At 46.5% G+C, this 18,078-nt stretch overlaps 1 protein-coding gene across 1 annotated transcript in view; it reads right to left on the reverse strand.

Annotated features, from left to right (window-relative positions):
* The window catches only part of LOC120059608 (arf-GAP with GTPase, ANK repeat and PH domain-containing protein 2-like), a 36,098-nt gene that overhangs the window by 7,058 nt on the left and 10,962 nt on the right, over positions 1-18,078 (reverse strand). The window contains 9 exon segments of the mRNA XM_039008738.1: positions 6,087-6,191; positions 6,296-6,376; positions 6,623-6,799; positions 8,042-8,163; positions 8,446-8,580; positions 8,784-8,925; positions 10,501-10,586; positions 10,686-10,773; positions 10,936-10,994. Of these exon segments, the coding sequence (XP_038864666.1) occupies positions 6,087-6,191; positions 6,296-6,376; positions 6,623-6,799; positions 8,042-8,163; positions 8,446-8,580; positions 8,784-8,925; positions 10,501-10,586; positions 10,686-10,773; positions 10,936-10,994 (995 nt within the window).

An 18,078-nucleotide genomic window follows, 5' to 3' on the forward strand; every position in this document is an offset into this window, starting at 1 on the left:
TGTTGAAAAACAAATGATAGTCCCACTAAGTGTAAACCAGATGGGATGGCGTATCGCAGCAGAATGCTGTGGTAGCCATGCTGGTTAAGTGTGCCTTGAATTCTAAATAAATCACCCACAGTGTCACCAGCAAAGCACCCCCACACCATCACACCTCTTCCTCCATGCTTCACGGTGGGGACTACACATGTGGAAATCATCCGTTCACCTACTCTGCATCTCACAAAAATCTGAAATTTGGACTCATCAGACCAAAGGACAGATTTCCACCGGTCTAATGTCCATTGCTCGTGTTTCTTGGCCCAAGCAATTCTCCTCTTCTTATTGCTGTCCTTTAGTAGTGGTTTCTTTGCAGCATTTCGACCATGAAGGCCCGATTCACACAGTCTCCTCTGAACAGTTGATGTTGAGATGTGTCTGTTACTTGAACTCTGTGAAGCATTTATTTGGGCTACAATCTGAGGCTGGTAACTCTAATGAACTTATCCTCTGCTGTAACTCTGGGTCTTCCTTTCCTGTGGCGGTCCTCGTGAGAGCCAGTTTCATCATAGTGCTTGATGTTTTTTGCGACTGCACTGGAAGAAACTCTCAAAGTTCTTGAAATGTTCCAGATTGACTGACCTTCGTGTCTTAAAACCTCTACCGCTTCTCTCTCCCGGATCCGGGATCCTCCTCATCAAAAAAGCTGACTAGCATAGCCTAGCCTAACGGGACAGGGATATCATATAATATAATTTTCATGAAATCACAAGTCCAATACAGCAAATGAAAGATAAACATCTTGTGAATCCAGCCATCATTTCCGATTTTTAAAATGTTTTACAGCGAAAACACAATATGTATTTCTATTAGCTAACCACAATAGCCAAACACACAACCGCATATTTTCACCATGTTTCCACCGCATAGGTAGCTTTCACAAAACCGACAAAATAGAGATAAAATTAGTCACTAACCAAGAAACAACTTCATCAGATGACAGTCTTATAACATGTTATACAATACATTTATGTTTTGTTCGAAAATGTGCATATTTGAGGTATAAATCATAGTTTTACATTGCAGCCACCATCAAAAATAGCACCAAAGCAGCCAGAATAATTACAGAGAGCAACGTGAAATACATAAATACTCATCATAAAACATTTATGAAAAATACATGGTGTACAGCAAATGAAAGATAAACATCTTGTGAATCCAGCCAATATTTCCGATTTTTTAAGTGTTTTACAGCGAAAACACAATATAGAATTATATTAGCTTACCACAATAGCCAAACACACAAACGCATTTATTCACCGCAAAGGTAGCTTTCGCAAAAACCAGCAAAAGATATAAAATTAATCACTAACCTTTGGACAACTTCATCAGATGACAGTCTTATAACATCATGTTATACAATACATTTATGTTTTGTTCGAAAATTTGCATATTTACAGCTGCAAATCGTGGTTATACATTGTGAATACGTAGCAACATTTTCCCAGAATGTCCGGAGATATTTTGGACACTCACCTAATCTGACCAAAGAACTCATCATAAACTTTACATAAAAATACTTGTTGTATGGCAAAGGAAAGATACACTGGTTCTTAATGCAACCGCTGTGTTAGATTTTTTTTAAATAACTTTACTACAACATACAAAATACATTATTGTGAGACAGCGCTCACATATTCTCCGCCCTGTTGGATTCTACATATTCCACAGAAATACGAAATAACATCATAAATGTTTTCTTACTTTTGCTGAGCTTCCATCAGAATGTTGTACAAGGAGTCCTTGTGTCACACCCTGGCCTTAGTTATTTTTGTTTTCATTATTATTTTAGTTAGGTCAGGGTGTGACATGGTGAATGTATGTGTTTTTGTAGTGTCTAGGGTGGTTGTAAGGTTAGGGGGTTTATTAGAGTAGTTGGGTTTATGTTTAGTATAGATGTCTAGCTGTGTCTATGGTTGCCTGAAGGGTTCTCAATCAGAGACAGATGTCATTATTTGTCTCTGATTGGGAGCCATATTTAAGGCAGCCATAGGCACTAGGTTTTTGTGGGTAATTGTCTATGTCTGTGTCTATGTTGCATGTTTTTGCACTTAGTCATTTATAGCTTCACGTTCGTCTATTTGTTGTTTTGTTTAGTTTTTCTTCTTCGAAATAAAGAGAATGTATTTTTCACACGCTGCGCCTTGGTCCTCTCTCTCACCCATAGACGATCGTGACAGAATTACCCACCAATCCAGGATCAAGCAGCGTGATAAGCGGCAACAGGAGCAGCGCAAGGAGGAATGGCAATGGGAGCGTAATCTGGACTACACAACGTGGGAGGAGATCGACAGGTGGGCGATCGACCCAGGGCGAGTGCCGGAGCCCGCCTGGGATTCTCTGGCGCAGTGCGAGGAGGGATACCGGCGAATGGAGGCAGCACGACGACGCGGTAGGAAGCCTGTGAGTCAGCCCAAAAAATTTCTTGGGGGGGGGCTTAGAGGTAGTGGGCCGAGGGCAGGTAGGAGACCTGCGCCCACTTCACAGGCTAACCGTGGAGAGCGGGAGTACGGGCGAACACCGTGTTACGCAGTAGAGCGCACGGTGTCTCCTGTACGTGTTCATAGCCCGGTGCGGGTTATTCCACCTCCCCGCACTGGTAGGGCTAGATTGGGCATTGAGCCAGGTGCCATGATGCCGGCTCAACGCGTCTGGTCTCCAGTGCGTCTCCTCGGGCCGGCATACATGGCACCAGCCTTACGCATGGTGTCCCCGGTTCGCCTACATAGCCCGGTGCGGGTTATTCCACCTCCCCGCACTGGTCGGGCGACGGGGAGCATTCAACCAGGTAAGGTTGGGCAGGCTCGGTGTTCAAGGGAACCAGTACGCCTGCACGGTCCGGTATTTCCGGCGCCACCTCCCCGCCCCAGTCCAGTTCCACCAGTGCCTACACCACGTAACAGGCTTCCAGTGTGTCTCCAGAGCCCTGTTCCTCCTCCACGCACTCGTCCTATGGTGCGTGTCTCCAGCCCGGTACCACCAATTCCGGCACCACGCACTAAGCCTCCTGTGCGTCTCCAGAGTCCTGTGCATCCTGTTGCTGCTCCCCGCACTAGCCCTGAGATGCGTGTCCCCAGCCCGGTACCACCAGTTCCGGCACCACGCACTAGGCCTAATGTGCGTCCCCAGGGTCCAGTATGCCCTGTTCCTTCTCCCCGCACTAGCCTGAAGGTGCGTGTCCTTAGCCCGGTGCCTCCAGTTCCGGCACCACGCACCAGGCCTAGAGTGCGCCTCATCCGGCCAGAGCCATCCGTCTGCCCAGTGCCATCTGAGCCATCCGTCTCCCCAGCGCCATCTGAGCCATCCGTCTCCCCAGCGCCATCTGAGCCATCCGTCTCCCCAGCGCCATCTGAGCCATCAGTCTCCCCAGCGCCATCTGAGCCATCCGTCTCCCCAGCGCCATCTGAGCCATCCGTCTCCCCAGCGCCGTCTGAGCCATCCGTCTGCCCCGAGCCATTAGAGCCGCCCGTCTGTCCCGAGCCGTCAGAGCCGTTAGTCAGTCAGGAGCCGCTAGAGCCATTCGTCAGTCAGGATCTGCCAGAGCCGCCAACCAGACAGGATCTGCCAGAGCCGCCAACCAGACAGGATCTGCCAGAGCCGCCAACCAGACAGGATCTGCCAGAGCCGCCAACCAGACAGGATCTGCCAGAGCCGCCAACCAGACAGGATCTGCCAGAGCCGTCAGCCAGCCATGAGCAGCCAGATCCGTCAGCCAGCCATGAGCAGCCAGATCCGTCAGCCAGCCATGAGCAGCCAGATCCGTCAGCCAGCCATGAGCAGCCAGATCCGTCAGCCAGCCATGAGCAGCCAGATCCGTCAGCCAGCCATGAGCAGCCAGATCCGTCAGCCAGCCATGAGCCGTACAGCCAGGATCCGCCAGAGCCGTCCAGCCAGGATCCGCCAGAGCCGTCATCCAGCCAGGATCCGTTCCTCAGTCCGGAGCTGCCGTCCCTCAGTCCGGAGCTGCCGTCCCTCAGTCCGGAGCTGCCGTCCCTCAGTCCGGAGCTGCCCCTTATCCTGGTGCTGTCCCTTATCCTGGTGCTGCCCCTTATCCTGGTGCTGCCCCTTATCCTGGTGCTGCCCCTTATCCTGGTGCTGCCCCTTATCCTGGTGCTGCCCCTTAGTCCGGTGCTGCCCCTTAGTCCGGTGCTGCCCCTTAGTCCGGTGCTGCCCCTTAGTCCGGTGCTGCCCCTTAGTCCGGTGCTGCCCCTTAATCCAGTGGGGTTAAGTTGGCGGGTGGTCAGTTGGAGGAGGCTACGAAAGCGGGTAGTGACTATGGTGGGGTGGGGACCACGACCAGTACCAGAGCCGCCACCGTGGACAGACGCCCACCCAGACCCTCCCCTAGACTTTATGCTGGTGCGCCCGGAGTTCGCACCTTAAGGGGGGGGTTATGTCACACCCTGGCCTTAGTTATTTTTGTTTTCATTATTATTTTTGTTAGGTCAGGGTGTGACATGGTGAATGTATGTGTTTTTGTAGTGTCTAGGGTGGTTGTAAGGTTAGGGGGTTTATTAGAGTAGTTGGGTTTATGTTTAGTATAGATGTCTAGCTGTGTCTATGGTTGCCTGAAGGGTTCTCAATCAGAGACAGATGTCATTATTTGTCTCTGATTGGGAGCCATATTTAAGGCAGCCATAGGCACTAGGTTTTTGTGGGTAATTGTCTATGTCTGTGTCTATGTTGCATGTTTTTGCACTTAGTCATTTATAGCTTCACGTTCGTCTATTTGTTGTTTTGTTTAGTTTTTCTTCTTCGAAATAAAGAGAATGTATTTTTCACACGCTGCGCCTTGGTCCTCTCTCTCACCCATAGACGATCGTGACACCTTGGTCCAGAATAAATTGTTGTTTGGTTTTAGAATGTCCATTTCTTCTGTCGAATTCGCGCCACAATGCTAGCCAAGGTTGCTAACATTCCCATCCTCTCTTGGCGCAAAGAACGGAAAACTCCAAAAGTCCCAATAAACGTTGAATAAACTGATAAAACTCGGTTGAAAAAAACTACTTTATGATGTTATTATCATATGTATCAAATAAAATCAGAGCCGGAGATATTCGCCGTGTATACCGAACGCTTTTCAGAAAACAATGTCGAGCTCCCCTGCGCGCCTTCGAGGACAAAGAAAATACCGGACCTGTCACTCCAAAAGCTCTTATTCGACCTCAGATCAAGCTAGACACCCCATTCCACCTTCCACTGCCTGTTGACATCTAGTGGAAGGCGTATGAAGTGCATGCATATCGATAAATAAAAGCCAGTTGAATAGGCAGGCCCTGAAACAGAGCCTCGTTTTCAGATTTTTCACTTCCTGTATGGAAGTTTGCTGCCAAATGAGTTCTGTTTTACTCACAGATATAATTCAAACAGTTTTAGAAACTTGAGAGTGTTTTCTATCCAATAGTAATAATAATATGCATATTGTATGATCTAGAATAGAGTACAAGGCCGTTTAAATTGGGCACGATTTTTTCCAAAGTGAAAACAGCGCCCCCCTATTGACAAGAAGTTTTTAAGGTAATGATGGACTGTCATTTCTCTTTGCTTATTTGAACTGTTCTTGCCATGGTATTTTACCAAATAGGGCTATCTTCTGTATACCACCGCTACCATGTCACAACACAACTGATTGGCTCAAACGCATTAAGAAGGAAAGAAATTCCACAAATTAACTTTTAACAAGGCACACCTGTTAATTGATATGCATTCCAGGTGACTACCTCATGAAGCTGGTTGAGAGAATGCCAAGAGTGTGCAAAGCTGCCATCAAGGCAAAGGGTGGCTACTTTGAGGAATCTAACATCTAAAATATATTTTGATTTGTTTAACACTTTTTTGGTTATTACATGATTCCATGTGTGTTATTTCATAGTTTTGATGTCGTCACTATTATTATACAATGTAGAAAATAATAAAAATAAAGAAAAACCCTCGAATGAGTAGGTGTGTCCAAACTTTTGACTGGTATTGTATATATTTTTGTTATCTTATAACTAAGATGAGATCATGTTACTGGTGTTGGTCTGGTTGATTGTGGTGTGACTTACATTGTGGCTGGGGTGATAGACCAGGGAGCCGTTGTTGGACAGAGTGACATATTTCTTCTTCCACTCTTTGTTCAGTGAGCTCCCACTCCGCTTCCATAGGATACTCTGTTACAAACAATGGGTTCAATGTCATTAAGTTCCCTTCCATGACTGAAGAACTGGAACTAATCTATTCATTATACACAATATCCAGTGTGTGTCACACTGACCTGTTTGATAGCGATGGCCCGGCCACTGCCCACGTCACCTTTAGGGTCAACATTCTTTTCACTGCCACTGCCTCGACGGTTCTGAGAGAAGTTGTATCAACATTATAGGGTTAGAGATGAGAGTGTGACAGGTATAAATATGGACTGACACAAGTGTACAGGACAGATGCGAAACTGTGTGACTATTACTGTATGTTAAACTGTACATTTATTTTAGCTCTTTTTTGAAATCAGCTTGTTTGAATTATATGGCTCTTTGGCTCTTTGGAACGTTGATGAAATATTCCAATAATTTGATCACCAGAGATTCTGAGAACAGTAACTGACCTTGAACAGAGAGGTCCGCCGTTGAGGGATGTTTCTCATGGACCCTGAGGAGGTGATACTGCCAGCCCCCTCTACTGCTGCCACCGCCCCTGCCCCGCCCCGCAGCTCTCTGTGGCTGATCACAGGGGTGGAGGGTAGAGAGGAGGGGTAGCCACTATTCAGTCCTCCATTACTGGCCTGAGAGGGAGAGGGAGGACAGGGGGACAGGGGGACAGACAGGGGGATGGACAAGAGGGCAGACGGAGAGTGGCACAAGGAATACAGAGAGAGGATGGGGTGTGGACAAATGAGATGAAACAGAGAAAACTAGACAAACGGACCAGACAACATGCTCTTCCTCCTGAATACATTTGGTATCTACTAGAATAAATCCTACATCTGTGGTTCCCAAACTTTTTGAACCATTCTTTGAATCCATCAAGGGTCTCTTTTAAGCCCCCAGATGAACAAAAAACTACCACCTTGGGCCAATCAGTATAATTTAGTAAATGTCGGATCTCTATGGAAAGATGCATAATTCACCCAAGTTTAATCGAAATTGGACCAGTGGTGTCTGAGATATCACGTGGGTTAGCTAGACTCATATTCCTGAGCATGTGTGCCACATTTCCTCTCTGAATCAAACAGATCAAGAGATATAAACATGTGCCTGTTATAGCGCCATCGTGTGGTCGACATTAATGTTCTTGTATATGTTGAATCTTCACAGTGTTTGTAACATGTGAACCAAATTTTGTTACAATACGAATATCCTTGACTGATTTGCCTTTATGTGCCAGAATACGCCCTCGTGAATGTTTATTGGTCAGTATTGGCCATGATGTTTTAGGTGCTAGTCTGGAAAATATTGCGTTGAGACGTCTTTGTCCATAGCTGCCACATAACAAGATTTGTGCAGATCGGTCATTCGGTGCCAAAAGAGTAGCCTTTTATGTGTTTTTCACAAAATTTGAAATGGTGGAAAATCCATCATTGTGGACCTTATGGGTCCCTGAGGCAAATGTGGTCCTTGTGAGGAGAGTGACCTATGTACCGAATTTCATGACTAGGTCAAATTGGGTGAGGGGTGTGACCTTTCAATGTTTGCATTATAAATCTGTTGTGATAGCACAACCATCTAGCCAATCAGTGTAACTGTATAAATGCCAGCTCTCTATGGCAAGACGCATCATTCACCCAAGTTTTGTCAATATCGTACTAATGTAGGAGACAGATCCACAGTCCCCTCCTCGATTTTATTGTGGGTGACAACAATGTATCTAGCCACAGCTCAAGGTTAAGGCCTATAGGAGGATCTTCAGTACTGTAGCTGGTATCCACCTGTGGGTCCCACTGCACTACAGTATTGATTTTCTGTCAACAACACAGAAGAGATAAGCCTGGGAAAAAGACAGATGTAAACAGTGTGAGGTATGTTACCTGTCCAAGGAAGGATGCTGACCCCGATGTGGAGCCCCCAGAGTGACTGGGGGAGTTAGGAAGAGACTTGCAGGAGGCCAGGAACGCAGACTGTTTCTTCTGTGCGACTATTTTCTGGGCAGCTGAGAGGAGAGAGAAATACTGCACTAGTGAGATGGCACTAATCGCTCATTACTTCAGGATGTGAATTGTATGTGTTAGGTAAGTAAGTACAGCCGTGCATCTCTAGTCAAACATAGATTTGTGATATAATCCTTTATGTAGAATGACATTGCTTTTAAATGATTTGTGAAGCATTTGTGTATAGTGTGACCGGAATGATTTATTGTGTTAAAACAATGGTAATGTGTCTGTACCTTTGGGTCACCAGCTCTGACACCAATGCTCAACTTCAGTTAACTCACCCTCCTGAAAAACCCGGTCTACGTTGAGCCCATAGGTGGCACAGGTCTCATAGAACACACAGTGCCTCACATCAACACATAGCTGCCGGGCACGCATGTCCTCAATCACACGTGGGTTGGTACTGCTGATTTTGTCTATAGAAAGAGGACAGCGGAGACCGTGGGGCTTCAGACACTGAGATGAAGTCATATAGGCTACAGTAGCTTGTACAGTATATGCTCACTTTCTTCCATCTAATTATATAAAACAAGACTAATGGTTCTGTAGATGCTATCCATCTGCCCTCTTACATTTCCCTGAACATATCCATCCATTTTCATTCCTCCATGTTCCTTACCTTGTGTCCCAACCACAACAAGTGGGATGTCAGCACTGATGCGATGTGTGTTGAGCTGGCTGTACAGCTGGTAGACATCCTGGAAGCTGGCCTCATTCTCCAGACTGAACACAAGGACCACTGCATCTACCCAGTTGCTGATCTACAGACAGAGATTTGGTAGGAGAGGGAAGAGAAGCGAGAGGCGAGAGGGAGACAAGTGCAAGATGGGTCAGGATAAGGATTAAGATGAGTTAGTGAGATTGTAATTCTGTAATTATTTCTCAACACATCATTCTACATCAACAACAATGCAACAAGGTATACAGTGCATTCGTAAAGTATTCAGACCACTTCCCTTACAGCCTTATTCTAAAATGTATTAAATAAAAAAATGTCTTCATCAATCTACACACAATACACCATAACGACAAAGTGAAAACAAGCTTTTAGACATTTTTGCAAATTTATAAAAAATAAAAAACAGAAATACCTTATTTACACAAGTATTCAAATCCTTTGCTATGAGACTGGAAATTGAGCTCAGGGGCATCCTGTTCACGTTGATCAGATCCTCTCTGACCAAGGCCCTTCTTCCCCGATTGCTCAGTTTGGCCGGGGTTCTAAACTTCTTCCATTTAAGAATTATGGAGGCCACTGTGTTCTTGGGGACCTAAAATGCTGCAGAATTTTGTACCCTTCCCCAGATATGTGCCTGGATACAATCCTGTCTTGGAGCTCTATGGACAATTCCTTCGAACTCATGGATTGGTTTTTGCTCTGACATGCACTGTCAAACGTGTGACCTTATAAAGACAGGTGTGCGCCTTTCCAAATCATGTCCAATAAATTGAATTTACCACAGGTGGGCTCCAATCAAGTTGTTTTATTTTAATTTAACCTTTATTTAACCTGGAAAGCAGGCCATTATGTTAGAGTGGCCAGATGGAAGCCACTCCTCAGTAAAAGGCACGACAGCCTGCTTGGAGTTTGCCAAAAGGCACCTAAAGTACTCTCAGACCATGAGAAACAAGATTCTCTGGTCTGATGAAACCAAGATTGAACTCTTTGGCCAGAATGCCAAGCATCACGTCTGGAGGAAACCTGACGCCATCCCTACAGTGAAGCATGGTGGTGGCAGCATCATGCTGTGGGGATGTTTTTCAGTGGCGGGGACTGGGAGACTAGTCAGGATCAAGGGAAAGATGAATGGAGCAAAGTACGGAGAGATCCTTGATGAAAACTTGCTCCAGAGCACCTGCTCCAGAGTGCAGGACCCCAGAATTGGACAACAGGACAACAACCCGAAGCACACAGCCAAGACAATGCAGGAGTGGCTTCGGGACAAGTCTCTGAATGTCCTTGAGTGGCCCAGCCAGAGCCAGGACTTGAACCCGATCGAACATCTCTGGAGCGACCTGAAAAGAGCTTGAGAGGATCAGCAGAGAGGAATGGGAGAAACTCCCCAAGTACAGGTGTGCCAAGCTTGTAGTGTCATACCCAAGACGACTCGAGGCTGTAATCGCTGCCAAAGGTGTTTCAACAAAGTACTGAGTAAAGGGTCTGAATACTTATGGAAATGTGATATTTCAGTTTTTTTTTTATACAAAAAACAATTTAATCCATTTTAGAATAAGGCTGTAATGTAACACAATGTGGAATAGCTCAAGGGTTCTGAATGCTTTCCGAATGCACTGTACACACACTCCAGCAAATACACAAGTACATTTACACACACCTGTGCATCAGGAGTAACTGCCTCCTCTCTGATTAGCAATAGATGACTCTGTCCATCTACCAATACCTCCTTCTTATACCTCCCCCCTGACAATGGAACAGCAGCGCAGAGGTTAGTTATTGTGTGTCAGAGAGCCATTATGAAAGATAAAATGGTAGGACAAGAAAAGTGTTTTTCATGCTTACCTTCAATCTTCTCTAGTGGAAGGTAACTTCCTGTTATGTATCTGTTTATCAGCGCTGACCTGCCACTCCGAAGACTTCCCAGCACCCCCTGCACAGATTAAAGAAGTTCGAAAACACACACACAGCCTACTGTACACACACACACACACATCTTCACTCATGGTAGCTTCCCTGAATAGAGTGTGAAAAGAGATGAAGCTCTATCTAACTTTTCTTTCAATTCATCTTTAATGAGGATGCTTTGTCTTACCACACGGAGCTCAGGGATGGATCGACTCAAGGTCCACTCTTGACTATTTGCACAAGCCGCTGCTTGGGAGAAAGGGACAGAGGGAATCATCATTTTGATAATTCAAGGGAAACAACAATCAGAATGGCCTTGGAAAGGACTAGCGATAAATGACTGTTATGTGAATTGGTTGAGTGGCAGTCAGGCACTCTTGATCAAAATAACCTTTCACGACAACATAAATGAGTTTACTGGACTAGGCTAGTTTGTCCAATGCTCTGTTTATCCACTGTACCACCAAGAGGCCTGCCATACATATTTTGTGTCGTTCTCTGAGAAGATCCTTCACATGATGTAGCTGCCATTCAAAGGCAGCTGCTCTGCAAAGGATCAAAGTGTCTGATGCAGGGGGGCAACGACTCCCTTCGCTTTGTGTGTCGCTAGGCAGTAGAATGCTCTGTGCAATCCCAGTGGAACACACACACCATCACGGTCAGGGATAGAACAGCCCCAACACTGTCACTGTCAGGGATGGAACAGCACCAACACTGTTACTGTCAGTGATGGAACAGCACCAACACTGTTACTGTCAGGGATGGAACAGCACCAACACTGTTACTGTCAGGGATGGAACAGCACCAACACTGTTACTGTCAGTGATGGAACAGCACCAACACTGTTACTGTCAGGGATGGAACAGCACCAACACTGTTACTGTCAGGGATGGAACAGCCCCAACACTGTCACTGTCAGGGATGGAACAGCACCAACACTGTTACTGTCAGGGATGGAACAGCACCAACACTGTTACTGTCAGGGATGGAACAGCACCAACACTGTTACTGTCAGTGATGGAACAGCACCAACACTGTCACTGTCAGGGATGGAACAGCACCAACACTGTTACTGTCAGGGATGGAACAGCACCAACACTGTCACTGTCAGGGATGGAACAGCACCAACACTGTCACTGTCAGGGATGGAACAGCACCAACACTGTTACTGTTAGTGATGGAACAGCACCAACACTGTTACTGTCAGGGATGGAACAGCACCAACACTGTTACTGTCAGGGATGGAACAGCACCAACACTGTTACTGTCAGTGATGGAACAGCACCAACACTGTTACTGTCAGGGATGGAACAGCACCAACACTGTTACTGTCAGGGATGGAACAGCCCCAACACTGTCACTGTCAGGGATGGAACAGCACCAACACTGTTACTGTCAGGGATGGAACAGCACCAACACTGTCACTGTCAGGGATGGAACAGCACCAACACTGTCACTGTCAGGGATGGAACAGCACCAACACTGTTACTGTCAGGGATGGAACAGCACCAACACTGTTACTGTCAGGGATGGAACAGCACCAACACTGTTACTGTCAGTGATGGAACAGCACCAACACTGTCACTGTCAGGGATGGAACAGCACCAACACTGTTACTGTCAGGGATGGAACAGCACCAACACTGTTACTGTCAGGGATGGAACAGCACCAACACTGTTACTGTCAGGGATGGAACAGCACCAACACTGTCACTGTCAGGGATGGAACAGCACCAACACTGTCACTGTCAGGGATGGAACAGCACCAACACTGTTACTGTCAGTGATGGAACAGCACCAACACTGTCACTGTCAGGGATGGAACAGCACCAACACTGTCACTGTCAGGGATGGAACAGCACCAACACTGTTACTGTCAGTGATGGAACAGCCCCAACACTGTTACTGTCAGTGATGGAACAGCCCCAACACTGTTACTGTCAGGGATGGAACAGCCCCAACACTGTTACTGTCAGGGATGGAACAGCCCCAACACTGTTACTGTCAGGGATGGAACAGCCCCAACACTGTTACTGTCAGTGATGGAACAGCACCAACACTGTTACTGTCAGGGATGGAACAGCCCCAACACTGTTACTGTCAGGGATGGAACAGCCCCAACACTGTTACTGTCAGGGATGGAACAGCCCCAACACTGTTACTGTCAGGGATGGAACAGCCCCAACACTGTTACTGTCAGGGATGGAACAGCCCCAACACTGTTACTGTCAGGGATGGAACAGCCCCAACACTGTTACTGTCAGGGATGGAACAGCACCAACACTGTTACTGTCAGGGATGGAACAGCACCAACACTGTTACTGTCAGTGATGGAACAGCCCCAACACTGTTACTGTCAGGGATGGAACAGCCCCAACACTGTTACTGTCAGGGATGGAACAGCCCCAACACTGTTACTGTCAGGGATGGAACAGCCCCAACACTGTTACTGTCAGTGATGGAACAGCACCAACACTGTTACTGTCAGTGATGGAACAGCCCCAACACTGTTACTGTCAGGGATGGAACAGCACCAACACTGTCACTGTCAGGGATGGAACAGCACCAACACTGTTACTGTCAGTGATGGAACAGCACCAACACTGTTACTGTCAGTGATGGAACAGCACCAACACTGTCACTGTCAGGGATGGAACAGCACCAACACTGTTACTGTCAGGGATGGAACAGCACCAACACTGTTACTGTCAGTGATGGAACAGCACCAACACTGTTACTGTCAGGGATGGAACAGCACCAACACTGTTACTGTCAGTGATGGAACAGCACCAACACTGTCACTGTCACTGTCAGGGATGGAACAGCACCAACACTGTTACTGTCAGTGATGGAACAGCACCAACACTGTTACTGTCAGGGATGGAACAGCACCAACACTGTTACTGTCAGTGATGGAACAGCACCAACACTGTCACTGTCAGGGATGGAACAGCACCAACACTGTCACTGTCAGGGATGGAACAGCCCCAACACTGTTACTGTCAGGGATGGAACAGCACCAACACTGTTACTGTCAGTGATGGAACAGCACCAACACTGTTACTGTCAGTGATGGAACAGCACCAACACTGTTACTGTCAGGGATGGAACAGCACCAACACTGTTACTGTCAGTGATGGAACAGCACCAACACTGTTACTGTCAGGGATGAAACAGCACCAACACTGTTACTGTCAGGGATGGAACAGCACCAACACTGTTACTGTCAGGGGTGGAACAGCACCAACACTGTTACTGTCAGGGATGGAACAGCACCAACACTGTTACTGTCAGTGATGGAACAGCACCAACACTGTCACTGTCAGTGATGGAACAGCACCAACACTGTTACTGTCAGGGATGGAACAGCACCAACACTGTTACTGTCAGGGATGGAACAGCACCAACACTGTTACTGTCAGGGGTGGAACAGCACCAACACTGTTACTGTCAGGGATGGAACAGCACCAACACTGTCACTGTCAGGGATGGAACAGCACCAACACTGTTACTGTCAGGGGTGGAACAGCACCAACACTGTTACTGTCAGGGATGGAACAGCACCAACACTGTCACTGTCAGGGGTGGAACAGCACCAACACTGTTACTGTCAGGGATGGAACAGCACCAACACTGTTACTGTCAGGGATGGAACAGCACCAACACTGTTACTGTCAGTGATGGAACAGCACCAACACTGTTACTGTCAGTGATGGAACAGCACCAACACTGTCACTGTCAGGGATGGAACAGCACCAACACTGTTACTGTCAGTGATGGAACAGCACCGACACTGTTACTGTCAGGGATGGAACAGCACCAACACTGTCACTGTCAGGGATGGAACAGCACCAACACTGTTACTGTCAGTGATGGAACAGCACCAACACTGTTACTGTCAGTGATGGAACAGCACCAACACTGTCACTGTCAGTGATGGAACAGCACCAACACTGTCACTGTCAGGGATGGAACAGCACCAACACTGTTACTGTCAGGGATGGAACAGCACCAACACTGTTACTGTCAGTGATGGAACAGCACCAACACTGTTACTGTCAGGGATGGAACAGCACCAACACTGTTACTGTCAGGGATGGAACAGCACCAACACTGTTACTGTCAGTGATGGAACAGCACCAACACTGTTACTGTCAGGGATGGAACAGCACCAACACTGTTACTGTCAGTGATGGAACAGCACCAACACTGTCACTGTCAGGGATGGAACAGCACCAACACTGTTACTGTCAGTGATGGAACAGCACCAACACTGTTACTGTCAGGGATGGAACAGCACCAACACTGTTACTGTCAGTGATGGAACAGCACCAACACTGTTACTGTCAGGGATGGAACAGCACCAACACTGTTACTGTCAGTGATGGAACAGCACCAACACTGTTACTGTCAGGGATGGAACAGCACCAACACTGTTACTGTCAGTGATGGAACAGCACCAACACTGTCACTGTCAGGGATGGAACAGCACCAACACTGTTACTGTCAGTGATGGAACAGCACCAACACTGTTACTGTCAGGGATGGAACAGCACCAACACTGTTACTGTCAGGGGTGGAACAGCACCAACACTGTCACTGTCAGGGATGGAACAGCACCAACACTGTTACTGTCAGGGGTGGAACAGCACCAACACTGTCACTGTCAGTGATGGAACAGCACCAACACTGTTACTGTCAGGGATGGAACAGCACCAACACTGTTACTGTCAGGGGTGGAACAGCACCAACACTGTTACTGTCAGGGATGGAACAGCACCAACACTGTCACTGTCAGGGATGGAACAGCACCAACACTGTTACTGTCAGTGATGGAACAGCACCAACACTGTTACTGTCAGGGATGGAACAGCACCAACACTGTTACTGTCAGTGATGGAACAGTACCAACACTGTTACTGTCAGGGATGGAACAGCACCAACACTGTTACTGTCAGGGGTGGAACAGCACCAACACTGTCACTGTCAGGGATGGAACAGCACCAACACTGTTACTGTCCCTGCTGGGCCAGAGATGCCCCCAATGCAATAGGATGCTCACACCCCCACACCCTTTGACACTCTGTGTCCGCAGGAAGCTGAGTGACTCTGTGTGTTGCTGTGGTGGGACCAGTGCCAGCAGTCTACTACTCAGTGATGTCAGTTCCTGAAAGATGCAGGCCAACACAGATGCACAAGGAGGGAAGACACAATAGGGCCAGAGAAAGAGAGAGATGACAAAATTGTATTTTTCACAGGCAGCTTCCCCTAACATAGAGAGAGACGAATTCAACTCAAGCCAAAGGGCTCTTTATGCGCCAGGCCACATGAGACATGTTGCCAAAGCAATCAGACAGCATGATACAGCTGCCTACAAATCACTCTGTATAAAGCTAAATATCCAGACTCTCTCCCTGAACTGTATGAAGACAATAATGTAGTGTAATTGTTAAAATGTCACGGACATTCAAAGAACCCTTCTATTCTTCCTGGGAACATTAGAAGTCTCTCTCTCTCACACACACACACAGCACCCCCGTGTTGCGATGGAAACCTTTCCCCCCAGACCCTGCTAGGCTGATTCTGCTCTTGCCCAGAGAGAACACATACCATACATGACTAGACACAGAACATATGCGATGTGTACCAGCATGTATACTATACACTTCAGGCCCATACTCATATTGAGAAAACATAAAATCACTGCAAACAAATAATTAAGCTGCAAGCCAATACTAGTGAAACAGCTTGTCACTAACCTCCACAGACATTATTCATGTTTCCATGTTGTTGTTCTTGAAATACATGGTATGTGCCCGAGGCATATGAAACTACAAGGGCTTCTGAAGTTTGATTAACTTCTCCAAAAAGGGCATATTTAGTATTTATACAGTTAAGAATGTCAGACTGATGGTTGGTGATGTGAAATGCAGGGAAGAGAGAGAGAGAGAGAGAGAGAGAGAGAGAGAGAGAGAGAGAGAGAGAGAGAGAGAGAGAGAGAGAGAGAGGGAGCTGAAGAGAGAGGGAGCTGAAGAGAGAGAGAGAGAGAGGGAGCTGAAGAGAGAGAGGGAGAGAGCTGAAGAGAGAGAGGGAGAGAGCTGAAGAGAGAGAGAGAGGGAGCTGAAGAGAGAGAGAGAGGGAGCTGAAGAGAGAGAGAGAGGGAGCTGAAGAGAGAGAGAGAGAGAGAGAGAGAGAGAGAGAGAGAGAGAGAGAGAGAGAGAGAGAGAGAGAGAGATTTGTGGAGGAATAGTCAATCAGACCAGGCGAAACATCAAATATATGGATTTAGGATATTAGCTGTAATTGCACTTCATATTGTCAAATGTCCCTACAAACCCCTTCAGTTTTGGAGACAGAAATAATCCCAAACAGCCAGAAAATACATAAAATCGCAGATAGTCATGCTGGCACAGCCTGTGCTTTAACCAACGCAGTATACAGTACATCCATAATATATAGCTCTGGCTTTAACCATTAGGATCATTATGAGAATTAACACAGTGTCTATATCCCAATGACACCCTATTCCCTATATAGTGCACCCAAAGGGCCCTGGTCAAAAGTAGTGCACTAAATAGGGAAAAGGGTGTCATTTGGGACAAACACAGTGTAGCTACGCTGTGCAGAGAATACCCCTTCAGGCTGCGTGAAATCACCCCCGTTTTGTTCAGAAGGTAATTATATTAGAACTGTCCAAGATTATAGCTCTATTGTCAGCTCAGAGATTATAGCTCTATTGTCAGCTCAGAGATTATAGCTCTATTGTCAGCTCAGAGATTATAGCTCTATTGTCAGCTCAGAGATTATAGCTCTATTGTCAGCTCAGAGATTATAGCTCTATTGTCAACTCAGAGATTATAGCTCTATTGTCAGCTCAGAGATTATAGCTCTATTGTCAGCTCAGAGATTATAGCTCTATTGTCAGCTCAGAGATTATAGCTCTATTGTCAGCTCAGAGATTATAGCTCTATTGTCAGCTCAGAGATTATAGCTCTATTGTCAGCTCAGAGATTATAGCTCTATTGTCAACTCAGAGATTATAGCTATATTGTCAGCTCAGAGATTTTAGCTCTATTGTCAGCTCAGAGATTATAGCTCTATTGTCAGCTCAGAGATTTTAGCTCTATTGTCAGCTCAGAGATTACAGCTCTGTTGTCAGCTCAGAGATCAAAAGGACTATCGTGTATCATCCTTTTACAGTTACACATGGCTTTAAATTTCATCCTCAAATACATGACATCCATTTTATAATGGGCTCTATATCAAATGTATGTGAGGCTCTCAGAATGTTTCATTCTTTCCCTCCATTTCAAATGAATTCCTCTACATAT

Source organism: Salvelinus namaycush, chromosome 14, assembly GCF_016432855.1.
Source record: "Salvelinus namaycush isolate Seneca chromosome 14, SaNama_1.0, whole genome shotgun sequence".
Classification (NCBI taxonomy): Eukaryota; Metazoa; Chordata; class Actinopteri; order Salmoniformes; family Salmonidae; genus Salvelinus; species Salvelinus namaycush.